The 26,689-nt window shown below is 42.0% G+C and overlaps 1 protein-coding gene across 4 annotated transcripts; it reads right to left on the reverse strand.

The window, feature by feature from the left end:
- Positions 1-213: 213 nt before the first annotated feature.
- C12H8orf48 (chromosome 12 C8orf48 homolog) lies at positions 214-23,346 on the reverse strand. Of its 4 annotated transcripts, none has more exons than XM_087940847.1 (7): positions 23,196-23,344; positions 12,722-12,980; positions 11,298-11,411; positions 6,109-6,341; positions 4,276-4,428; positions 1,393-1,479; positions 214-503 (listed from the first exon to the last, which is right to left on the reverse strand). In XM_087940847.1, exons 2-7 carry the CDS (start codon positions 12,897-12,899, stop codon positions 429-431), a joined length of 840 nt encoding a protein of 279 aa, XP_087796973.1. In that variant the 5' UTR covers positions 12,900-12,980; positions 23,196-23,344; the 3' UTR covers positions 214-428. The 4 variants fall into 4 exon arrangements, with proteins under 4 accessions (XP_087796973.1, XP_087796974.1, XP_087796975.1 ...); XM_087940848.1 differs by lacking the exon at positions 23,196-23,344 and adding an exon at positions 23,027-23,159; XM_087940849.1 differs by lacking the exon at positions 214-503 and having other exon boundaries at positions 924-1,479; positions 4,276-4,424; positions 23,196-23,346.
- Positions 23,347-26,689: the final 3,343 nt, after the last annotated feature.

The following is a 26,689-nucleotide window of genomic DNA, read 5'->3' on the forward strand; positions in this document are numbered from 1 at the left end:
GCTGTATCATGCTGAAAGAAAGCAGGTTTCAATTGGGTATTACAGGGACAACCAACCCAACACCAAATAGGGTAAGCAGTGGTTCTTTTACGAACTTCTCTTTCAGAACTTCCTCATCCTGATTCAAGTAATTTCTCGATCGAGCCAAGGAAAACCCAACTGGAGCACCCAAGGCCACCCTTGGTTCCCACAAAAGTCTCACTGACCTGTGAAGACTTTGCAAAAATGCTATCAAATTTTATTTTTCCATGGAGATAATTGTGATGCACTCAAGTATATGACACTGTTTAATACATATCATAAATTTGCATTAAATTGCATTGCAGCAGAAGTCCCCTAGGCCAAGGTAACCCTTAAATTCTGCACCTTGATCTCACTTAACGTGGTTTCCTCTGGTCATCATCAGCTTCCTGGGTCTCATCATTCCATCACCTACTGCCCAGTCCTTTATCAATGGAGATCCTTCCAGAAAGCCCCTGGTCCTTTTCTCCCATGCCATAATACGACTGGAATTGGATTGGAGCTTTGAACCTTCAAAGGCTCATAATTTTAATTGGGACTCTGAAGACCAGGACTTACTAGGTTGAAGTTCCCAAAAGTTCCAAGCAGGGCAAGAAACAGGGTCACTATAACTGCAGTCACGCAAAGTGTGAGCACTTTTGTGGGGCCAAAGGACACATGTTTGGATGAAAGGATGAGGGCTGTAGAAAGAATGGGGTCATGTTTCACCACAGGACTTTTAGAGGCCTGTCTGGTTTTGTTAACTTAAACTATGCCTATTTAACGTTCAGCTTTCATCTCTTTCCTCATACTGGAACAAATCTGAGCCTTCAAATTTTCAGCAATCGTACCCAGCAACAATCATCACCATATAATCTACTTCCCCCAAGTCCATAGCTTTCAGAAGCACTCAGGCATTTCAGTTGGGTTGCATTAGGTATTTTATTCTCTTCTCTGCTTCAATATCCATACGTATATTTCCATTTCTAAAGAAACACTGCAGCTTCTTCTTTGGAATCGTCACAGTGATGGCCTAACTTCGCTTCAGATTTGTCAAGGTTTTCAGCACGATGAAAAAATATATTCAATTTTACAACTTCTGCAGTTTCTTTGCAAGCTCGTGTCCAAATCCCAAAAAGAATCTTACTCAAAAAAAGGTTGATATTTATGACAAATCCCCACAGTAAAAAAATTTTTTATGTTAATTGAAAATATATTATTATTTAGTTCAATAATCACATACAGCTCTGCTCTTCCTGAGACAAAGGGTAAACATTGTCTCTGGAATCCAAATTGTCATTATTCTTAATGCTGTCACTGCTCAGCCTATAGAGATTCTAACTTTGTGTGCTCCAATATCCCCACAAGCAAAAGCTATTCTTGGCAACCTCTTTTATTCAGTTCCTGCCATATATTGCTGGGATCTTCGGAAAGCTTAGGAAGATTTTTATGTATTTCTCCAATGAGTGTGAGAGAATCCTAAAAGAAGAGAAAAATACGGTGAGAGACTTCCAATTCAGACTACTTGCCATTACAACTGTTAATACATTAGTTTATTTATTTGATATTTGTACCACCTTTGTTACCTGTATAAGTGACTCATGTGGGAGAACATGTACTCTTTCCTCCTCCTATTTACCCCGCAACAACAGTCCTGTGAGGTGAGTTGGCTGAGAGTAATTGGACAGAGTCATCCAGCTGGCATTCATGCCTAAGGTGAGACTGGAATTTTCAGTCTTCTGATGATTGACCCAAAATCAACCAGTCAGCTTTTATGGGACTAAAACTCATGGTCACCCGGTGATTGGTTGAAAGTCACCTAGCTGGCTTTCATGCCTACGACAGCACAGGATCTCCTGGTACTTGGTCCAAGGTCACCAGCCACTTTTCATGCCTAAGATGAGACTAGAATTCATATTCTCCTGGTTTCTTGGCCAGCACATTAACCACTACACAAAACTGGCTAACAACTACCCTGTTTTCCTGAAAATACGACCGACCCTGAAAGTTAAGTCCTAGCTTGATTTTTACACATGTGCCCAACATAACCCCTACCCCCAAAGTAAGCCCTAATTAAGACCCCCAACAACTCCAGAGTGCAAGGGTAAAAAATAAGCTATGGTGGGGGGGCATGGAGCTGCCCTCCTACTTACCTTCATACGGTTGTAGCCAGGCCTCACCCACCCCGACACCTGCCTTACCAGCCCATTTCTTCTGCAGCCGGCAAGGCTTTCCTGAAGGCCTCTGTAGCTGGTAACAAAGCTCTGGATCGATCTGGAGCTCTGTTGTTGACTGCAGAGGCCTTCGGGAAAGTCTTTCCAGCCGCAGAAGAGGAAGTTCCTGAAGGCCTCTGGCAGTGAAAAGGAGGCCGGGGGCATCGCGCACAGGTGAGGTTAGTCAGTGGATGACTTCCCCCCAAAATAAGACCTGGTGCTTTTTTTGGTGGCAAAAATAAATAAAATAAGATAGAGTCTTATTTTTGAAGAAACACGGTATTGTTAACAAATTAGTTGGCAGAGTAAAAGTCAGTGACATCACTCTTCTAGTTGCTAGGATACAGAAAAAAAGGGAGGTGGTTTTCATTTAGGACATGTCTATCTTGTATTCCACTTACATTATAATAAAAAATGACACTGGGGAAGCGATCTGCTCCTAACTTCAACCCTCAATCACAATAATGAAGGTGTCTCTACAGTAATTCCTCAAATATATTAGATTTCAACTCCGAGCTTGGGGTGTGTATGTGTTACAAAAACTGAAACTCAACAATCTGGAGGCCTCTAGAAATTTGGGGTTGCTAACAATGCTGAGATATTTTGGATGCTTAAAGACCGTACATAGAAGCAAGCCATTGCAATTTTAACATGGTTTAGTTTTATATTTATATAAAAACACATCAGACTGTAGATGAAGGCAACATACAAATAATATTAAATTGTGCTAAAATTTAAGTTGGTAGAATCCATTAAACTCCCAGTCATTTATAAATGCATGCGTAAGAATTTAGCTCTGACTGTTATTAAAGGATCATGAATAATGAGATAGAATACAGAACATGGACGTAGAGCCTGGCTGGCTAGAGAATTCTGGGAGTTGAAGTCTGCCCATCTTCAAGTTGCCAGGGTTGAGAAACGTTGGCTTAACCAACTGGATCACCCATTACGCAAAACTGACAACCAGTCAGAAGAAAAAATGCATTGCGAAATAACTGCATTCATTGCTACGGACTTGATTTCACGCAAATACAAGTAGTCCTCAACTTACGACCCCAATTGAGCCCCAAATTTATGATGAAATTTGTTAAGTGAGTTTTCCCATTTTATGACTTTTCTTGCCACAGTTGTTAAGTGAATCAGGCTTCCCTGTTCACTTTGCTTTTCAGAAGATTGCAAAAGGGGATCACATGATTCCAGGACACTGCAACTGTTATAAATGTGAGTCAGCTGTTAAGCATCTAAATGTAAATCCCATGACCATGGGGATGTTGCAACAGTCATAAACGTGAAAAACGGTCATAAGTCACTTTTTTCAGTGCCATTGTAACTTCAAAGGTCACTAAATAAACTGTTGTTAATTGGGGACTACCTGTATTATGGACCTTTTGATTCCAAACTTTAATTCCTAAGGTTTAAAAAAATCAGATACACAAATTTCATGAACTCTTTTTGTCAGAAAAACATCTGAAAACATTTAGACACAGCGTGGATGGCTACCGAGAGAGCTTTCCAAGATTACATTATTTTTTTTCTTAGATAGAAATGTTGAAAGAATACAAGGAAAGACTAGAGGCCAAGCAAATTAGATTCAACAGAATCCAGAAAGAAATGAGGCTGATATGAACAGATTCAACATTAATCCAAATCAAAGCAGCATATCTCTACAGTATATCTAATCCAATTCCGAATCCTTTTAACATGTTAGTAGCAATTTGGAGATATGCAGATAGCAATAGCAATATAGCAATTAGCAATATACTGCTTCACAGTGCTTTACGGCCCTCTCTAAGCAGTTTACAGAGTCAGCCTATTGCCCCCCCTGCCCCCAATCTGGGCTCTCATTTTACCAACCTCTGAAGGATGGAAGGCTGAGTCAACTTGAGTCGGTGAAAATCGAACTGCCAAATTGTTGGCAGTCGGCAGTAAGCAGAATTAACCTGCAACACTGCATTCTAACTACTGCACTACTATGGCTCATGTAGTACGTAGCATAGCATGGCATAGCACAGCACAATACAACACATCTACCTTTGGTACATATATTCTGCTTTTTGCTTACTTTGGTGTACATATAGTCTTCCAGTTTCTCTTGAAGCAAAATATTGTCCAATATGGTTCTCTTTCGACGGAGAAATTCAACTTTTGCAAACTCTGCTCTTTTCTTTGTGCAAAAGGGGCATTGTGAAGGCTGGTGCATTTCATTTTCAGCTAACTTAAAGGCAAAGGGAGACAGAATTTTTAAAAATATTTGTCAGTTACCGAAAACAAAAAACATCTCGAGTTACTTCTGACTAGTTTCTTTATTGTCATTTGCCTATAGACAGAATCTTGCCAGACTAAAGCAGCTATCCACATAACTATAGAAGGATTCTGTGAACTGCTGAGACGGGGCTGTGTTTGCCCTCTTCCTGCCTACCAGACATCCCAAGCTTCTTTGCCCTCTCTCAGGCAGCCTTCTCTCCTGGGACTCCAAACTACATTCACCACACTGTCTTCCTTAAAAACAAGAGCATGACTAACATCTCAGAACAGAAGTGTATCGATGAAGGCAGCCTTTAAAACCAGATAAGTTTTCTTCCAAAATGAACTAAATCAAGAAACGATTAGTTTTTCCCCAGGAGATAGCAGTATTATAAATTTATTTAGCCATATCTTTTGGAATCATCATACTGCAATTCATTCCTTCTGTCAAAAAGTATTTTAAAACTCAGCTTCTTAAAAAGAGAAGAGCTCCGGCAGAAAGCTTTATTAAGGTTGCCATCTTCGATGCATTTATCAGGTGAAAGCTTCCTTAAATGTAATAGGGTTCACTTCTGAATAAGCATGTATCACATTATAGCTGTAGTGCTTACATTATTTCAGACTGAGAGAAGGGTAGAGGTGCATATTGCTCATTTCATTGATTCTATCCTGTCACTTTGAACAAGAAGCTACTGTGAAGGAGGATAAACCACCTTCTAAGGACATTCCATCATCTATAACTAAGCATTTCCCCTCAGGGTTAATTAGTTAAAGAGCAGGAGAAATTATGGTGAGACTATTTTTTACTTTCTTTTCAAGGCCAATTGCCCTTTCTCAACCTCTGCTTCCTCATTAGTAGATGTCTTCCTTCCGCAAGTGAAAATATACATCAAATCTTCATTATGGTTTCAGCTAAAACTAACAACAGAAACACTTAGAGATTCTTAACTGCATATGAGAACTGTACTATGCAAAATCATGTCACAATTAACAAAAATAACTTGACTGACAGAAGAGCTTACTTGTTATACATATAACATGAAACATGCATGTACAATAAACATTCAATTTTAATTTGATTTTTGCAATTTTGTTATATACATATATAGATAGATTAGATAGATAGATAGATAGATAGATAGATATCGAGATAGATATATAAAGCTCTACTAAGTTCAGCCAAACCTTTATACAAGTAATCCTTGACATATGACCACAATTAAGCCCAAAATTTATGTTGTTAAAACCAAGACAGTTAAGTGAGTTTTGCCTCATATTATGACCATTCTTGCCATAGTTGATAAGTGAATCATTGCAGTTGGTAAAACATTTATTAAGTGAACCTGACCTCCTTGTTGACTTTGCTTGTCAGAAGGTTACAAAAGGTGATCATGTGATCGTGGGACACAGCAACCTCATCAATAGTTGCCAAGATCTGAATTTTGATCATGTGACCATGGGGAAGTTGCAATGATCTTAAGTGTGAAAAACAGTCATAAGTCACCTTTGTTAGTGCTGTTTTAACTTTGGTCATTAAACAAGTGGCTGTAAATTCAGGAATACTTGTCAGTCTGTGAATAATGGTAAGTGACACTTGGCTTTTCCCCACCCTCCCAGTCCTTTGAAGGAAAAAAGATCCTGATTTCAGCACCTTTTTCATCATCTCCTGGAGACTTTTCAGATGAAGCCTGTTCACTAGCTCAGAAGGGACAACCAAGTTGCCCCCTGCCACCTGCTGCCTCCGTGAGACCATCCCCGGCCTCTGTTCCTTCCGGCTATTTCTTCTCAATGGCTCTGAGGTCCCCTGATGATGGAGATGGTTAATCTTGCTGGCACAGAAAGACTGCAGAGCCCCCCGTTCTTTTTCAGAAATCCCTGGCAATGCTTCATCGAGGGGGAGTGGGAGGGAAGAAACAGAACAAAATATCACATACTATCCAGGGATGAAAACGTTTAGAGTCTTACTTCCAGTTACCGGGAATATCATGATGGCAACATTCGTAAGTGTGAAAAACGGTCATAAGTTTCTTTTTTCAATGCCGCTGTAATGTTAAATGGCCACTAAATGGACTGTTGTAAGTCAAGGATTACCTGTATTGAAACACTAGCATTGCTTGTTGAATAGTGCATTTGGGGTCAGCAATATTTACAACAATCAAGGACAAAACAAGAAACTCTTTCAACAGCAGTAAAGCAATAACCTCTTTGCCAAAAAGGAAAGTTAGACTTTTGGAAGAATAAAAAGTATTTGATTGCAGATAATAAAATAGAAGAAAATAGAAACACGGTAAAAACCGTGTCACAAAAATTATCCATGATGCAGATGCTGGAGCAGTTTCAGTCAAAGTCTTCCTTTTCCTTTTTAATCAAATACTTCTAGCTGAAACAACATAGATAGGTGAAAAGTGTTTAGAAACGCAGCTTTTTAAATCCCAGGTAAAGTGGGCAAAGTAATTCATTATTAGGAAACAGATTCTACCTGGTCCCGAAATGAGTCTGAATAGAGCAAGTGGGACCTACTTCCTCTTGCCCCTTTCAGATGGCCGATCATCCTACTTTTGAGGACCAGCAAGACTTCCTTCGAATCTTTTCACCAAACTCCCGGGGGGAGGAAGGCCAGAACGCAGAAAAGCAAAATGGATGTGGGAGAGCACGGCAATCTTCTCCCCGGTCTGAACTACTTTAGACCAGGTCTCCAGACTCTGGACTACCCAAGCAAGGCGTCTCAAAACAGTGTTTCCTCAATCCATTCTAGCGGGGGAATTCTGGGAGTTGAAGTCTACACATCTTCAAGTTGCTAAGGCCGAAAAGCACTGGGCTGGAGACCAAACAGTAGGTGCTAGTGAACCTCTCCACTTTTCACTTTGAAAACTCTCAAGGCTTTGTATGTTAACAAAATGATCAAATTAACAAAGGGGAAATGCTAAAAAAGCAGCGTTATGAAACTGGGTCTGTATTTCAGCCAAGTAGCGGGAAGAACGGGCGGGCCCGATTAAGCCCCCCTGATGCCCTAAACACAGCACAGCAATGGTGCCCCTCAGCTCTTCCATTGCTTCACTGACCAGGCGTGGACTTGGACTTACCAAGTGCTGAAGGGGGAATAAGGGATTAAAAATTCCATGTGATTCCAGGCCATTGAGCCCCTGCAGCTACATTAAATGTAAACCTTTAAAAATATTATGTTTGTAACATCAAATCTCAGTAAGCAATTTAAGCAAATTACTTACTTATAACTAGGGCAATAGGGAAACATGCAAATTTTCATCTCTTTTTAATGTTTTCTTAAATAAAATTGTTATAAGGGAAAATGCAAATGCAAATAAATATTGAAAATTACAGCCGGGCGGGGGGCAGTGGAAGAGTTCAGGGCGGGCTAGCTTGGGGGCGGGGGGAGACTCGGATGTGCTCCCACTTCCTTCGATGCCCTGAGCATGAGCTCATTTTGCTGAATAGCCATTTGGTGTCGAGGTTAATGGGTTGGTCTAGAAATTGGGAGGCCTTGAGTTTTAGTCCCACCTTGGGCATAAAAGCCAGCTAGGTGGCTTTGGGCCACTCCCCAAGGGGGCAGTGAGTTCTAGTCCTGCCTTAGGCCTAAAACTGAATAAGTAACTTTGGGCCAACGCCCAGGAGATACTGAGTTCTAATCCTACCTTAGCCATGAAAGCCATTTGGGTGACTTTGGGCCAGGAGACTTATAGTCCCACCTTAAGTATGAAAGCCAGCTGGGTGACTTGGGCCAGTAATTCTCAGCCCAATTCACTTTGCAGGGTTGCTGTGGGGAAGAAGGAGGAAGTATATAAAGTAATATAGCCAAGATCTAAAAAAACTGAATAAATAAATAAATGCAGGGTTGGGGAGGAGGGGGCTGAATCCATGCTAACAGAACCCAGCTACTTATCTGTCTTGAACAGTCTTACTCTTGGCTTGAAAGTCAGCTGGGCGCCCATACTTTACAGCAATGCAAAGCAACATTCGCTTCTCTGTAAGGACATCAAATTCCTAACAGAAGAATTGTTTGTAGGCAGCCACCTCTCTCCAGGTATCCATGGCCGGGGAAAATAATTAACAAACCAGTAAATGACAACTGTGTAAGAGTGAAGAGAAATGCAAGAAGTTTAATGGGCTTCTTTTCACTGGTAAAAGTTTTAATGTAACCTGCAGCTTTCCTACTGAATATTTCAGACATCGAACTGTTCAATCCAAGAAAGACAAGCCAAAATCGTATATCATCACATGCACTTGGTATCACTTCAGTTGTTGTTCTAAAACACAGTACAAGCTCTTTGCTTTTAAATCAGAGCCCTACTAAAATCCAGGAGAGTTAGGAAATGGTCTTTATCTGGTTTTTAATGGTTTTGTTTAATATGCAGTGGCTTAAGGTCATCTAGAATCAGAAAAGTAGGATAGACAGATGCTAGATATATTCTCTCTCTCTCACTTTGTCAGCTTTGGAAGCCATATGGAAATTCGATACTCCCACGCTGCCACACTCGAGCCTGGGAAAATGGGAAGGGGGAATATATTGGAGTATATCTAGTTAAACATACTAACGTTCTTTTTTTCTGATTCAAGGTCAGGTTGTGCTGCAAATAGTGAAAGGAAGTCTTAACTTGGGAGAGATGGTGATTGGGCCATGTGATGTGATGATGGGTGCAGGGGATGGATTTGTAGTTTTTACTTATTGTAAGGAAGACCGGAGCTTTCAGATTTGGGATTCCCCAGTTGTGCCAGTTACTATCCAAATAAAAAGGAATCTTTTGAGAATATGTCTGTCTCGGAGTTACTGGGCGGAATGGAGGGTTGCTGAAATGTTGACACCTTTTTTGTGACACTGTAATCCCTTAATTTGGGGGGCTAGAGTGGAGGCGACGACGGAGCTGAGTGTTTATTGGCCAGATGCCCTTCCTGACACCTATGCAGAGTTTGCAGCAGATATTTTTTTATTTGCACCCTAGGAGAGAAACACCTGCCACAACCTAGGATTGAACTCTCAACCTTCCAAGTGGGAGGTGAGTGTCTTCACCACTCGGCCAAAAATTAAGATTTGTGATCTGGTTTTATCTGATCTGGTTTTATTTGGCATCCGATAATAAGAGTTTTTTTTGCAAATGGGATCACACAACTTATCAGGATAAAAATCTCAATAAGGAAAAAGCTAAGCAAAAAAACCCCACCCTTTTGTTAATGTAAGTTTGCATTTTAGTTCATTTTTAATAGCATCTACCTGAGGAGGAATATTTCAAAGCAAATAAATTTAGACTTTTTCCAAAACTTACTGTGCAGGTCTTAATTCTTCTGCAGCTAATCTGCAATTATGCACTTATAAACAATTAAACTGTTCTCCCTACTTCTTTCAAGGAGATAAAGCAAATTGTAAAAGGCTCCCACAGCTGAAGTCTCCAGCAAGCAGGTATTAAATTCAACAGATACATTTTTAGACAGTGGCAAATCAAAGCAATTGCTGCATTGTTCTGCCCATAGGTACATTTTAATACAACTGGTGTGATTAAGGATATGCTGGATGACTTAAATATAATAATCTCACAGGGAATATATGCTATGAATTTAGGAAACCACACTAAAAAAAATTCTTTAAAAAAGAGTTCCTTTTACCTAGCTCTAGGAAAACATTTTAGAAATAGAAACCATTTGTGGAAGAATGGAAGGGAATTAATCCTAACCTGGTGTTACAATACCCATTAATAACCTAGTCATTATATTTTGCATTAATTGCTGAGCTCCCATTTCTATCATGTCAGGGCTAAATTATCTTTTAGGGCCAACAGACACAGTTGCAAGCTCACCTGCATTCTCACAAAATGATTGCCAGGGTGATTATGAATGGCCCGAAATATCCAAACTGAGGAACTGTTTTGTGCCATCTCTGTAAACTATCAGTGTGCAGATTTCTTAGGCTTATCTTTAGAAGTTGTTCTGGGCAACTAGACCTCTTCCAAATACAGCTAGCAATTTCTATTTTCTAGTAACACCAGTGGTGCTAATGCTAAGCCACTGGCATTTTGTTGAGAAAATCTGTGCTTCGTTGGGTCATCATTTCAGAACAGAACGTCAGTACCTAAACAGAGAAACGGAATGATCACGGGGTGGAGGGGAAGCATTCGGAGTGCTTCTGGCTTATATAATATATAATAGTGCAATCAATTTTGGTCACCATACTACAAAAAAAATGTTGAGACTTTGGAAAAAGTTCAGAGAAGAGCAACTAAGATGAACAAAGGCCTAGAGACTAAACCATATGAAGAATGGCTGCAGGGATCTGGCTACTCTAAAGAAAAGAAAAGTTAGAGGTGACATGATAGCACCATTCCAGTATTTGAGGGGCTGCCACAAAGAAGAGGGGGTCGAATTATTCTCCAAAGCACCAGAAGGCAGGACAAGAAACAATGGTTGGAAACTAACCAAAGAGAGAAGCAACCTGGAATTGAGGAGAAACTTCCTAATAGTGAGGACAATTAACCAGCGTAGAACGGCTTGCCTTCAGGTGTTGTGGTTGCTCCATCCCTGGAGGTTTTTAGGAAGAGTCTAGACAATCACTTGTCCGAAATGGGATAGGTTCACCTGTTTGATCAGGGGGCTGCACTAGAAGACCTCCAACATCTCTTTCAGCTCTATGCTATTCTAAAGTATTCTAATTACATTTAGCTTTGATAGGCTTATCATATCTATATGTTTTTAAAAAAAAAAAACCTGAAAAATGGGGGAATGCCCCAAATTCCGACATTATAATATCACCGCACTGTGCCTAATGCCACTAAATAGGTAGCACCATTACCATGAGAGTTATTTGGCTAAGGCGTTTCATACCTGAAAATTACTTACCAGTATCTGATTCTATGGAAGGTTTGGATCTCTCAACAACAGCTCTGTTGCCTTTCAGAAGACTGATCCATTTTCTAGTTAAAGACTCTCCTACAAATGCAGAATCTAACAATTCTAACAGGAAGGAAGGGAGGGAGGGAGGGAGGGAGGGAGGGAGGGAGGAAAAAACACAGAGATCAACCAAGCGACAAATGGATTCATACATGCGAAATTCCATGCATGATGTATAATCTAAACTCCTCAGACATCCATAAGAGATGTGTGAAGCTGTTTAATTCACAAGCAGAGGCTAGCACTGTTAAAAACCATATAGTCCTCCTTATGTTCGGGTGCAATTCTAACCCTACATTATGCTAATCCAAAACACTGCTTGTTTAACTGTGGCCTAGCATTCTAGTAGGAATAGTTAGACTGTACAAGATAAACTAAAAGTAGGAATATGTAGAAACAAAAGTGTGTAAAACCTTCCAGTTTTTCTTAGTCAAGTAGTTATTAAAGTGCTTTAATGGAGTCTGCAGTTGAGAGAGAAGAGGGGGGAATGTCAACAGTAGCCCCACGGTCTCCCAGGGAGGAGGCAGCACGTTCCAGAATGAGGCCCAAGACTGCATAGTCCTGAACTGGAATGGGAAGAAGGAAAAGGTTCAGGGGAGCCACATCCGAGAATCTTTCATGGTGTACATGTTACATTAGAAGCTTATAAATTTAGTCTGACAAGATTCTGTCGAATGGATACAGGCAAATAAAGAACCAGGCTCAAGTGGATCTCACTCTGTTGTTTTGGGGGCTCAGGCCTGACAAGCCCTGGTTAAAGGGTACTCTAAGCACACAATCTTATAAGAGCGCAAGGGTTGTCATCTTCTCCTGTTATGATTTCCCACCATTTGGGATTTTCTTCTTGATTAATGTCATCTTTGGCCACAGCTGTCACTAATTATACAATTAAAACATTTAAAAAACATAAAACATTAAAAATGATCTTCCCTTATGATATCTTACAGTGCTACCCGATCTCCCCGATGCTCTACAAATTGACTGCCCCCACTGCCGATTGCTACACACAAACATTTCCTTCTTTTGCCCGGCACATATTTCTTTATTTCTGTAATATTGTCTAATTTTTAATTAGCTATTTTTATTTAAATTGTATAATTAATTTAATACATTTAATAATTCTTAATATATTTTATATTAATAATGACTTAAATATAATGAATATTTCTTTAATATTGCTAGATGTTCTGAATTAGCAAAATAAAAAAAAGTTTTAATTTGCTATTCAATGCAAAGTCGGCAAGTTTCTCTTTTGCCTTTTTCTCCCCTTGTACTTTTTTTCCTACTTTTGCTGGCCTAAGTCTCCCTTCCCCACTTCCCAGTTGTAAGCCTGTAGAAGGAACCGAACCAGATCCCTGTGGATCCTAACCAACCTTCATCCTTTTGACATGAGGATTGCCAAGCGCTCTCGGTCAGATCAGCGGCTGCTGGCTCTTCCAACTCATCCGCTGAGTCATAGGATTCAAACGAGTCATCCTCGTACTGCCTCTCATTCTCTTCTTCTTCGGTCATGGAGGTAAACGTATCCTCTGAGTAGTTGGGAAGAGACATGCTGCAGTTTCAGTTTGGCCCCATCTGCTCCACAACAGATGTCCCCGACTCATCTCCCCAGCTGGTCATCACACCTTTTAACTAAAAATAACCAGGGCAAAATTAATTATAAACGTAGAAGCAAGGGATTAAAAATAACAACCAACCTGTCCACTATCTGCACCCAAGACGAGAGTAACTTGGCAGCAAGTTATCTAAAAACCAGCAACAGGAATAGCACAATCCCAAAATTTAAAACCAACATCCAAAGCAGGAGGGGGAGAGTAATATATTTTTGCTATCTTTCATTTAAGTTACCCTTTGACATGGTCAAACGACTAAATCAACAGCTTCTATTCTATTCATTAAATTATCCAATTAAACTCCAAATGCCCAGCCATTTCAGTCTGCAGAGCAAGAAAAAAAAAGGTGGGGGATTTTGTGACAAATTGTGAAATTAGAGAACAAGAGGATAAACAATTTTATAAAATTTGGGATCTATTCTATCAATGGTTAGACAATAAAATCCAGTAATGAAATATGTAGACTTTTAGAAAATAATAAATATATAAAGATGTACTTCTTTCTTATTATATCTACAAAATGATTTTAGGATAGGTTTGGGATGATAATATGAACTGTTATAAGACAAACTAAGTAAATTATGATTATCTTGTAAAACATGAATAAAAGTATAGTCAAATGATTGATTAATAATGATACTAAGGTATTTAATTTTTGACTGAAAATACGAGATTATATGCAATGTAATTGTAATTGAAGACTACGAAATGGAAGCACAAAACAATTTGTAAACCAACTGGCACACTGTATGTATACATATGGAAGATGGCTTGATGTTTGTATGTTTTGTTTGTTTTTAAAAACCAATAAAAACTTTTTTAGAAAAAGAAAAAGAAACTAGGCCCTGACATGCTTAGGTCTTGAGGATCAAGTTGTTCCGCCAGCCTCTCAGGGGGACCAAGATGGAGGGTTTCCAAAGGATCCGGAAACTTCCCCCCTTCCCCTAGAAGGGTTTCCCTGGGAACCCTGGGATTCTCCCGACTGGGAAGCCTGTTGCGGTTGCCCTCTCACTTGCTCGAGTGGGTTATTCAACTGTCTCTCTAAGGCAGTATGTCTCTCTGTTTCTCAGCCTTAAGTTCGGCCTGGGACGTTTTCTTGGGGGCCAGAGCCTTAGCCCTCATTTGGGGAGCCACCCCTCTCTGTAGTGATTGAGACTGCTGTCTGTGTCTTTTTCTCCTGGCTGGTTGGAGGGCCGGGTCCTCTGGACAAGGAAGTTCCGCTTGGGCCTTGTCCTGATCCATGGCAAGAACAGGCAAAACACAAGTGGCGCTGGAAGCTACCCTCAGAATGTGCTGCCTATTCGGGGTGCCTTGCTGCCGAGGAATCCAAGAAATTTGCCCTTGTTTTGAGGCCGATCTGAAGTTGGGCCACTTAAAATGCAGTGGAGGATTTGCTCCCCCCAAATGGCCACCTGCACGTGCTGTGGCCTCTGGTAATGGCGGTCCTCAAAATGGATCAAGGGATGACAGGCTGCCTCTCCTCAAGCGATGAGAACATCCTGAAATGAGACGAGTGACAGGAGGTTAGGGATCAGAGCTAAAATCGGAGCTCACCACCTTTGTCTTATCAGGAAACTTCTTGTTAAACTGTTTCACCAGCCCATCTGCTTTTACATCCCAACTCTTCACCCAGGTGGCATCAGACAAAGGGCTCCCCTTCCTGTGGATTAGGTATTGTAACCGACCCCTGTGTAATCTAGAGTCTAATATTTTCTTTACTTCATAATGTGTCTCCCACAGAGGCAGGGGTGGGATTCAAATTTCTTAACAACCGGTTCTTGGGTGAGGCCTAATTTGTGGGAGTGGCTGGGTGGTCATGTGATTGGCTGGGCATGGCTTGTATGTAAATATTATAAATATTTATGTAAATATTGATTTTTTTATAAAAAAAAGAGCAACTTTTACCCAAAATCAGGCAAAGCAGGCAGGCGGATTGAGTTGCTCACAGAATCACAGATTCAGAGATCTATCTTTCTGCCATCGGCTACCTGAGTCTGTCACATAAAATTTGCTAGCAAGCAAACTCACAAAATTAACTCACAACACACCATGTATGTAAATATTGCTTTTTTTATATTTTAAAAAGCAACTTTTACCCAAAATCAGGCAAACCAGGCAGGCAGATTAAGTTGTTCACAGAATCACCCAGAGATCTGTGTTTCTGCCATCGGCTATCTGAGTCTGCACTGAATAATAGAACCTTCAGTCCTAAGGAAGGTTCAGCTCTGCTTTTAAGGTTCTATTATTCATTGCAGACTCAGATCAGATTCAGATCTAAAGATTAGCTAGAAAGCAAGAAATCCAACAATTTCCTGCTTTCTAGCTAATCTAATTCTCTTGGCACAGCAGAACAGCTGATGGTCGGGGAAAAAAAGGAAAAATAGCAACTTAGCAGGCAAGTTTGCCAGGTAAGGAGTGAGTGGGTGGGGAGGGTTCCCGTGGGCCATGTGAGCAGCGCAGCCTTGTGTTCCCATGCAGGCTGGATTAATTGCTTTGGGGGTGCTCTGGGGGTGACATTTCTCTGCGGACCACCAAAATTTTCTCGCGGACCACCAGTGGGCTGTGGACCACCGGTTGGCGACCACTGGCTTAGGGGGTTTCTCTGACACAGATCTCCAGTGGGGGTGAATCTCTAAGTCCATAATCACCGCCATCTGGAACCAATCTTGAATACAGTTGGGCACCCTCCTGAAAGCGCACACTTGCCTAAGGTCCTGATCCAGGGCTTCTTTAAAGTAGTGGACGAAGAGAGTCGCTCAGGCCAATCTTGTAATTTTCTGGCCACTCTTCTAAACTCTCACACAAACTCCTTGGGGGGCTGACCACACTCTTTCAGTTCTTTGATTTCTACTTCAGCTTCCTCCCAGTTAGCCATATCCTTGAATCGGGCTCTTGGGGACTGCATGAACTCATCCACATCTTCCAACTCGGGGGCTCCTTCGTTGTGGAGTTGAGCAATCCAGTCTGTGGCTTCCCCCTCTCTCAGATTATCTGCAATGACTGAGATCATGTCCTGGACTGGTATTGAGCCCCATGCCGATCAATGTGAGCCCAGATTTGGTTTAGGAAATAGGCCAGTTTTCCCAGGGTGCTGTCAATGGTTGCCAAGAACTGCAGTGGGGCAGCTGCTGGTGGGGCCGCTGTGGCCAGTGGGATCGGTGGTGGGACAGGAGCCGGCATCCACTGGTACTGGATCCACCCCTGGCCTGGGTAAAAGGCCCATATGGGCGGAATTTGGTTGGTGGGTGGTATTCCGGGAGGTGGAGATGATGGGCAGGCCTGGGTAGTCCTCTCATTCCTCCCCTGGTGCCTGGGCTTAAACGTCCCAGAAATCCGGGGTGTCTCCTGGCCACTGCACCCTGCTGGGCCGTGGCTCTGACTGGGTCCGAAGCAGAATGCTGAGCCTTGGTCTGGCCAGTACCAAGTGGAACGAAGCCGAAGCCCTGCGTTGGACTGCTATGCTCCCTAAGCTCGGAAAGTGGAACGTAGGCTGGACTAGAGTCCAACCAGGCTGGATCAGATATGGGGATGTCTGAGCAGTGGGTCCCACACTCAGCTGATCAAACTTCTCGGGTAGCTCTGCAAGCAACTGGCTCCACGACAATGGTTGGAGCCTCCATTCCCTGGATTCACTAAGCTCCAGGGGCCTCGACGGTCTCCACTCGAAGGCTGCTACTTGCTTGGGTTGTCCCAATACCACTGGTGGCCCAGGGGATGATCACTGCGGGCTCCAACTGTAACTGCACAGCTGGTTCAGTTGATGGGGACTGCCTTAGGACTGGCTCCTTGGGTCGGGCACCCCTCCGGAGCTCGACCTCTGCTTCAGCTACCGCAGTAGCTGATGGATAGCAGAGGGCTGCACACCTTCTGAAGCGGACCCGGTTGTTCTCTCTGGGGTCACCGTTCCCTGCTCCACCTTCCCTGAGTCTTTATGCCCCCGTCGGATTGGGATGCTTTGGGGGCTCAGGACCCCGGACAGCAGCACCGCTTTGCAAGAAGCCACTGGGATTTTCTTTAGAGATTTAGGTTATGTTAGCATTCCAAGTAAACTCTGTTGGCACATCTGGGGAAACCCGAATCTGAGAGTTCCGGGGTCTCCCTCAGTAAATCAAAATCAAAACCCAATCCCTGCACCCATCCCATGCTCCAACCACCATCTGTCCCAACTATCCCTTCAACCACTCCTCCTCCAGGTGTAGGAATAACATGACCTTGATCGAAAAGAAGAATGCTATTATGTCTAACTATGAATACTCTAAAAATCCCCCATCCTAATTTCCCAGGCACAGGAATGTGACAGCCTGGAAGCTTCTGGTGTTGATATGGCTTCCAAAGCTGACAGGTTGCACTGTCCTGGGGCCGTGTGATCACCATTTGTAACCTTCCCAGCTGGCTTCTAGCAAGCAAGTCAATGGAGGAAGCCAGATTTATTTAATGACCACATGACTCGTATAACAATTGTAGTGATTCACTTAACAACTATAGCAAAAAACAGTCGTATCATGGGCCAAAAGTCCCTTAACAACTTTCTTGCTTAACCATGGAAATTTTGTGCTCAGCTGTGTCACAAGTTGAAGACTACCTATATTTTGTATTCTGAGGAGACCCCCTGGCTAATCAATACACTATTATTGTGAAGATGACTTACGTCATGATCAACCATGAGCAAATGGCAAGAAGCCAACTCAGAATGATAATTTATGGTACACATATTTTTCAAGTGTGCACAATTAAAATTAATTGGATTAAGGAGAAATGAACAAGCCGAAGGCTCACTTTGTAATCCCTTGTAACATTAAACTGCTGTTCAGGGTCACTGGCAAACTGATCCAACATTAAGTACTAAAAGACAATGCATGATGTAGGACGTACATATAACTTCAGGGACGGGCAAGGGGCAGCCTACGGGCTTCTCCAGTGTTCCTCAACCTTTGCAACTTGAAGATGGGGGGACTTCAACTCCCGGAATTCCCCAGCCAGTTGAGAAACACTGGATTTAGCCCTTTAAGATTTGCATCTTGTTGTCCATTCTTTCCTCCACAGTGGTGACCTTGAGCATCTCCCTTTTCTGCTCATTCCCTTTTAATGCTCCTTCCTCTCTCCAGCAAGAATATTAAAATAACCCTGGAGCACCTAGATTAGAGGTTTGCTTGCAAACAAAATTTCCTAAACTGAAGGAAATCTCAGCGGCTTCAGTAGACAAGTCCATATGAACGCAAAATGAAGTTTTGATTCTCAAAATAAGAGCTAAATTTGTGTTTTCAACTAAGCCAGGATTTCAAGATTTGCAGAACAAACCACCTGGGGCTGGTTCAGTAGTAATGCTACATCACAGATCCAGCTCTTGAGTAGGTAATCCTCAACTTACAATCATTTATCGACCATTCAAAGTTACAACACCACTGAATAAAGTGACTCACAACCGGACCTTGCACCTATATTGCAGTGTCCCTATGGTCACATGATCAAGATTTGGACACCTGGCATGTATTTTTACAATAGTTGTAGTATCCTGGTCATGTAATTGCCATTTGAAATCTTACCAGCCAGCTTTTGATAGGCAAAATCAATGTCAGATTTGCTTAACAAACAAGGTCATAAATTTGGGTGTGACTCACTTAACAACCATTTTGCTTACAATGGAAATTCTGGTCCCAGTTGCAGTCATAAGTCAAGGACTCTATGTACAGGTTCAGATACTCAGAAAATAAGTATCAGAAAAACACACATTTATCAGAAAGAAATACCATCTCCTTATGCCTGATAAAATGTTCTTTTCCTTGGAGCTTTTTCCTGAACAAAAGGGCATACTTAACCTAGAGAAATTCTCCCAAATGTATTTTCTGGGAATGCCTCCAGGCTCCATTTGGTGATCCAGCTTAGTGTAAACAAGTGGTGCAGTAAAAACCAGGAAGCTGTGAGTTCTAGTCCTCCTTTAGGCAATGAAAGCTGGCCAGGTGTGAAAAATAGGAGGTAGGAGCATTATGAATGTCATTTTGCATTGTATGAAAAAGGCAAGATGCATACTTAACAATGGTAAAACAGTCACAGTGCTTAAAGTGGGAGGACATTTCTTCTCAATTTGCATCTTAAATGGTTTAAAAATAAAAGACAGTCTTTTCTTTTTAGCAAGCTTCCCAAGTGTGTATGTGTGTATGTGCACGCAAGCACACCTGCACATGCTTTTGTTTGACTCCTAGCAGCTGCCTAGACAAGGCCCTGCAATTTTATTGGCAAGATTTCGGAAGTGGTTCGCCATTTTCTTCTTCTCAGGGCTAAGAGGGACTGGCCCAAGGTCACTCATACCTAATGCTGGACTAGAACTCGCAGCCCCTCCAATGTATAGTCCGGTGCCTTAATCATGACCCCAAACTGACTTTAACAGTTCTGCAAGTAGTATGGATTAATTAATAGAATTTTAAAAAACAATAAAAAAAGAACACGGAAACTGAAAAATACTGGTAGTCCTCAACTTATGACCACAACTGAATTCAAATTTCTATTGTTGAGACAGTTAAGTGCACTTTGTCTCATTGTACGACCTTTCTTGCCACAGTTGTTAAGCGAATCACTGTGGTTGTTAAGATAGTAATCCAGCTGTTGAGGGAATCTGGCTTCTCCATCAACTCTGATTTGCGTTGGCTGCAAAAAGTGATGACATTACCCTGGGACATAGCAACTGTACATAAAATGAGTCAGTTGCCACGCATCTAAATTTTGAGCAGGTGACCAAGGGGATGCTGCAACAACCATTAGTGTGAAAAACAGCGATAAGTCACTTCTTTCACTGCTGTTATAACTTTCAACGGCTGTAAATCAAGGACGACTTGCAATCCCCAAAGTGTTGCCATACTCACAACTGCTTTCCAATACTGTTCCTGAAACCTAGATTCTATAACATAACATCCAAAGAAACCCCAAATATGAGTCAGCCCAATCTCTAAACCAGGCCAAAATTCTCTAGGTCACTAGTTCTCAACCCTGGCAACTTTAGGATGCATGGACTTCAACTCCCGGAATCCCAGGCTGGCTGGGGAATTGTGGGAGTTGAAGTCTATGCATCATAAAGTTGCTACAGTGTGAAATTCTGCTCTAGGTACAGATCACTACTTTCTGACAGAATGGTTTATGGACAACACTGGAAAGACAGCATATAAACTTACAAAACACAACTGGTTATTGCTTATTAAAACCCACCACAGAGTTTTAAAAGATCAGATAAATTAGTGTAAATTACAGGGGTTTCTATATTAGAGTTGTTGGGCTTTGCTTAGCCATGGCTTCCTGCAAACAGCTGGAAGTAAAATTAAAAGCCGGTTCTACGCAGCACTTAATATAATGCTGTGTTATTCAGAATGTTCTTTTCAATGGTCAAGCTCCTGCTGTATTTAGAAATCGGTCAGAAGCAGCAGAAATCTCTAAGTTAATTAAAACTTTCCTGTTTGCCAGCTGTATCCCTTTTATTACTTCTCATTGAGGGTAGCAGCAATTAGGCTGTGGCTGCCCCACCATGTGAAGCAATTGAAGGGGAAATTAACAGAAAATGATCAGCCATTTTCCTGTTTCACCCCACAGGATACAAATGTCTTCCAGGCAACATGTTGGCAAATTTACCATTTAGATTCTCCATTAAAAGAGAATGGATAAAGATATTTCCTAACTTTACCACAGTTGAGGTTCTGCCAACCTTAAATACGAAGCAGGAAAAGAAAAAACATTGGAAGAGGGGCTTTGCATAATTCATCCATACCTTAATATGACAGAGGGCCAGACTGCATTGTATAGAGTTTATGATTCCAAGAGTTAATAATTCTCCCAAAATAACGGCCAGGATTTCAAGATGTTTTATTTTTTAAAATCCTTGCATAGGAAGGAGTTAGAGAAAGTCAAATAAATACAAATTGTTAAAGGAGGAAGCGGAATCACAAAATACAGATAGTCCCATTTACAATAGCACTTTAATGACTGTTCAAAGTTGCAACAGCATTGAAAAAAGGGATTTATGATGATTTTTCACATGTATGACAACCACAGCATTCCCATGGTCATGTGCCCAAAATTCAGATGCTTGGCAACTGGTTTGTGTTTATGATGGATTCCCGGGGTCCCCTGATGCCTCTTTGCAACCTTCTCACAAGCAAAGTCAACGGGGAAGCCAGATTCACTTAACAACCATCATACCTGCAATAGCAATAGCACTTAGACTTATGTACCATTTCCCAGTTGTTCTGTCTTTAAATTGCTGGCTGAATATAAAGACAGTTAGATAAACTCTATAAAGTAACTTCCATACAAAGTTTCGTTATTGGATCACACCAGGCATCCTCAAAGTATAACTCATAGTTATGTTGAGATTCATCTTATGTCCAATCTTTGCATAGACGAGCAATATTTCTCAAACTTGGCAACTTTCAGATGGGTAGATTTCAATTCCCAGAATTCCCCAGGCAGCAAGGCTCAGTCTCAGGAATATAAATTTCAAGTAGTCCTCAACTTACAACCATTTGTTTAGTGACTGTTTGAAGCTACAGCACCAAAAAAGTGACTTATGATTGTTTTTCACACGACTGTTGCAGCATCCCGATGGTTACATGATCAAAATTCAGGTGGCAACTGGTTCATACTTGTGACAGTTGCAGTGTTCCAGGGTCATGTGATCACTTTTTGTGACCTTCTGATAAGCAAAGTCAATGAGGAAGCCAGATTCCCTTAACAACTGTATTACTAACTTAACAACTACAGTGATTCATTTAATAACTGTGGTAAGAAAGGTCATAAAATGGGGCAAAACTCACCCGACAACTGTCTTGCTTAGCAACTGGGCTCAATTTTGGCTCTAAGTCAAGGACTACCTGTACTCATTTTTCATGCCACATTAAATAAACCAACAGCAGGCCTACCTGATAGGGAGATGTTGCAGAAAAGGAAATGCATTAAGCCATGAGCAAGTACCATGGCAATGTCCCACCCAGCTAAGATAAAGGTTAATCAGAGCTGGAAGGGGCTTTATAGATCATCTAGTCCAACCCCCCACCAAGCGGGAGACCCTACACCATTTCTGACAAACAGCAGTCCAGTCTTTTCTCGAAAGTCTCGAGTGATGAAGCTCCCAGTCTTCTAGTCCAACCTCTTGGTCAAGCAGGAGACCTATGCCACCTCAGAAAAGTGGCTGCCCAATTTCTTCTTAAAAGCCTCCAGTAATGAAGCGCCCAAAACCTTTGGAGGCAACCCATTCTACCGCTTGCTTCTGCTCACAGTTGCTGCTTTTGAACCAGGTTTCATCTAATCTGTACTTGTACGATTGGTTTTCCTTGCCTAAGGGTAAACCCTTATTTTTCTCCATGGTGCCATTGCCTAAGTGTAAAAGTTACTTTTCTCTAAAGAAGAATTAGAATAACAGAGTTGGAAGGGATCTTGTAGGTCATCTAGTCCAACCTCCCACCCAAGTGGGAGACCCCACACCATTTCTGACAGATGGCAGTCCAATCTCTTCTTGAAAGCCTCCAGGGATGAAGCTCCCACAACTTCTGAAGGCAACTTCTGTTCCACTGGTTGATTGTTTCTATTTCCAGGTTGAATCTCTTCTTGGTCAGTTTCCAGATTATGATCTGATGTCCATTTCTCTTAGAGTAAGCTTCCCTAAAATCAATTCATTTTCATAGAAAAAGTTGGTGAGGTATCCTGGTACTAGAGTTCCTGGTTCAAATCCACTCTCAGCCACGGGACCTCATGGGGAGCCTCTTGGAGAATTATTATCACCAAGCCTGGCCTACCTCACAAGGTTGTTGTGTAGAGAGAGTGCTCTGCAAATCTAGCAAATGCACAGCAAATAATTTTCCACGGACATTCTCCTGCTGACCTTTCTTGCAATGGCAGAAAGGTCAGCAGCCTACCTTGCAGGGCTGTTGTGTTGTTAAGCGACAGGGGAACCTGTGGGCACTTCATTTGTTCAAATTCTAGCTTGTTTTATGCCTGCTATTCTGCGCAGAGCAGCAAAGGTTCATATTTACACAACAACCCTGCGAGGTGGGTCAAGAAGACCGCAAGGAACGAGATCCCACCCACCTTCAACAGGATCCAAACTTTTTCCAAAATGAGGGAAAGGAAGAGGTCGTTGCGTCGTCCATTCACAGAGGCAGGGTACGATGTCCATACCCCCCCCCCGGCCCCCTCCAGGAGCTTTTCACCCTAAAGAAAATATTTGGATCCGATCCCAACTCGAGCGCGGGCTTACCCGCGCCGCTGAGGCCGTTCGCGTTGCCGTGGCGACCGCCAAGCGCCGACGGGAGTTTCAGCTCGCCCCTCCCTCCCTCCCTCTCGCGCTCCTGCCGCCCTCGAGTTCCGCCGAGATCTCCTCGCACTTCATCTTCTCAATCGGGTCCGCCCAGAACGTTGCAGCACTTCAATTCCCACAATTCCCTCGGCCAACCATTACGTCACATCTGGTTGGCGGGGGGCGGGGCGCGGAGACTGAATTACATTCCTTAGAAAAAGTACTGAGCCGGGAGATGAAAGTTTGGTGGTCAGAAGGGATATTGTAGCTTGTATTCCTGGAAGGACTTTTGCAAACTCTAAGAAGCACTTTTCTTACACGCTTTTCTTGAAAGAGTGACTTTTGACTCCCTCTCCCCCACCCCATCTTGAACTTTCGTGCAAGCAAAGAAGCTCCATTCACCAAAAGAAAAAGAAAAAAAAAGAACCGATGTTGGCTGTGCTACATTAGCAAGCAAGAAAGTTCCTAATCTTCTTATTCATTTGATGTGCCATCTGCGATCCAAAGCATTTATCTTTGCAATTTCTGCAATTGGACAAGAAAGTAGAACAACTGTAGAAGGTCTATGATTACAAAAGAAAGTTCAACTCTTTTCCATTATCCAAAGTTTTTAGAATTAGAATTAGAATTTTTTATTGGGCCAAGTGAGATTGGACCCACAAGGACTTTGTCTTGGTGCAAATGCTCTGTGTATACTTAAAAGAAAAGATACATTTGTTGAGAGTCAACAATCATCAGGTACAACACTTAACAATAGTCTTAGGGTACAAATAAGCAATCAAATCATACTAGGAAACAGCCAATAAAATTGTTAGAATACTAGCAACAAAGTTGCAGTCACAAGTGTGAGGGGATGGGTGATAAGGAGTGATGAGAAAATTAATAGTAATAGTAGTGTACACTTTGTACATAGTTGAACAGTGTTGAGGGAATTATTTGTTTAGCCAAATGATGGCATTCGGGAAAAAACTCCTTTTGTGTCTAGTTGTTCTGGTGTGCAGTGCTCTATAGGGTCGTTTTGAGGGAAGGAGTTGAAACAGTTTATGTCCGGGATGTGAGGGGTCTGTAAATATTTTCACAGCCCTCTTTTTGACTCGTGCAGTATATAGGTCCTCCATGGAAGGCAGGTGGGTAGTACTAATTGTTTTTTCTACAGTCCTAATTATCCTAATTATCATCAATCCACAAATCCTTTTATGCAAAATTCTATAAAATCTATTATTTCTCTAATAAAGAATTTACTTAAAGAAGTTACTTAAAGAAGTTTTGGATCAAAGTAGGCCTCCAAACAGCCACCAGAGGGCAGCAAAATGGAGGAAAAAATGTCTCTGCTGCCCTCTAATGATTATCTAGATTTTGATCCTGTGTTGTGTCTGGACTTTCTGCAGATGCCTGTGCAAAGAAACAAAATTCACTCTCCCAGAGCTAAACTTGACAGAACAGCCCTTAAATGTTCATATCTCTTCCTACTTCTAAGCTTCCCTTTCTATACCCACATCCTTGTGTGTTTGGCTTGGACACCTATGATCCCCTGCCTGGACATTATGAGGGATGAAGTCCAACATAGGCTTGGACGTAGGCTTGGAAAGGTACCCCAAAACCACAACCCTCTTTGCTGCCACCAGATCTGTAAAAATATCTCTGGAGAAAAGATAGCTAATTACACATTTTCTTGACTCTCAGCCCCACGGAAGAGGCTGTACTTCCTGAGAATGCTCCGGAAGATAAATCTATCTCAGCATCTGCTTCTGTCCGACTACTGCAGCACCATTGAGAATGTCCTGACATACGGCATTCTTGCATGGTAGGGGAGCAGCTCTGTAGCAGACAAAAAAGGCTCTACAAAGAATCGTTAAAACTGCCCAGACTATCATTGGGCTCCAGCTACCAGCCCTGGACAACATCTTTGCATCTCGCTGTTTGAGGAAGTTGCATAACATTCTCAGAGACTCTTCCCATCCTGCTCACAATCTTTGTGAACTGTTGCCTTCTGGCAGAAGATACAGAACCATTAAAACTCGGACCAGATGTTTCCTGGACAGTTTTTATCCCAGACCTATAATTGCACTTAACAATGAACTTAAGGACCACCATCAGTGAGCAGTTGGACAGTATTACTTGGTCAGTTGTGTGGATGCTTGTGTGTTTTTAGGGGGCAGGGAATTTTGGTGGGTGGGGAGGTGTTTGAGGATTGCTATTTGTGTATTCATGTTGAGTCTGGTCTCTGGGTGTTATGTGAATTTGGTTGTATATGTATACTGTGTATATACATACAATGACAATAAAGAATTCAATTGTGCAGCTGACCAAAGATATAGCAGTTGTAGTTCACCAGCAGAATTTAATTTAAGAGACAAACTAGGAGAACAGCAGTAGAAATGAGGCTGAATTAACTCTCTAGACCAGGGGCGTCAAACAAGGCCTGCAGGCTGAAGCCAGCCCACCGGGTGCTTAATTCTGGCCCATGGGGCAGCCATGGAAACAGCGAAGGGCTGGCCCACGGTGCCTCTGCCAGCAAAAATGGAGCTCGGGAGGGCCATGTGTGGCCCTCTGCCAGACCCATTTTTGGCCCGAATGGCCTCCTGCGGCCCTCTGCAAGCAAAAACGGCTCCAAGAAACGGACAGGAAAGGAGATAGGAAACGAGGAACAAAAAAGAAGGGAAGATGGGAAGAGAGCAAGGAATAGGTGGTCCTCACCTGACAACAGTCTAGTTACCATTATAAAGAAGATATTGAGACTCTGAAAAGAGAAACAAAAATGATTGTGGAATGAAGGCTAAAACCTGAAGAACGGTTGCAAGAACTGAATATGTCTAGTCTAAAGAAGAAAGGGACTAGGGGTGATCGAGCAATGTTCCAGTATTTGAGGGGCTGCCACAAAGAGGAGGAAGGTAAATGTTAACTGGGGAATTGTGGGAGTTAAGCCCTATCTATATTACAGTGGAGAAACATTGGGCCAGACAAGTGGGGGGGAAATAACTCAGCAGAACAACAACTGAGCAGAACTTGAAGGTCCTTCAAATATATTTTTCCCAGGGCTTAAAAGGGGATTCCTGTGCTTTTCTGCTGTTCAAGAGGCTGGAGATGCATTAGAAGTGTCAGGACAATCTGACTTTACATTATGATCATTCTGCAGTTCACTTATCAAGATTGGTTTTAGGTGCCTTTCTTAAAGAAAAAAAAGTAACTACAGTATATAGCATATTTTTTACCTTTTAGAGTTTTCTCCGGCATTCCTGCTGAGATCGCAGCCCCTTATTTTCCTGCAGCTGGGACAGGAATCAGCATGTTGGTCTTGGTTTAGTTTTTTTCTTTCTTTCCTAAGATGATTTTTTTTTGTCTTGTAGGTAGCGCTTTAGAGATAGGCAGGGTAGCCAAAGTGGTACAGTTGCTCACAAGATGAAGGTTCAAATCTACCCTCAGCTATGGAAATTCACTAGGCAACTCTGAGCGAG

Source organism: Pseudonaja textilis, chromosome 12 (genome assembly GCF_049901715.1).
Source record: "Pseudonaja textilis isolate UNSWEBS1 chromosome 12, rPseTex1.2, whole genome shotgun sequence".
Classification (NCBI taxonomy): Eukaryota; Metazoa; Chordata; class Lepidosauria; order Squamata; family Elapidae; genus Pseudonaja; species Pseudonaja textilis.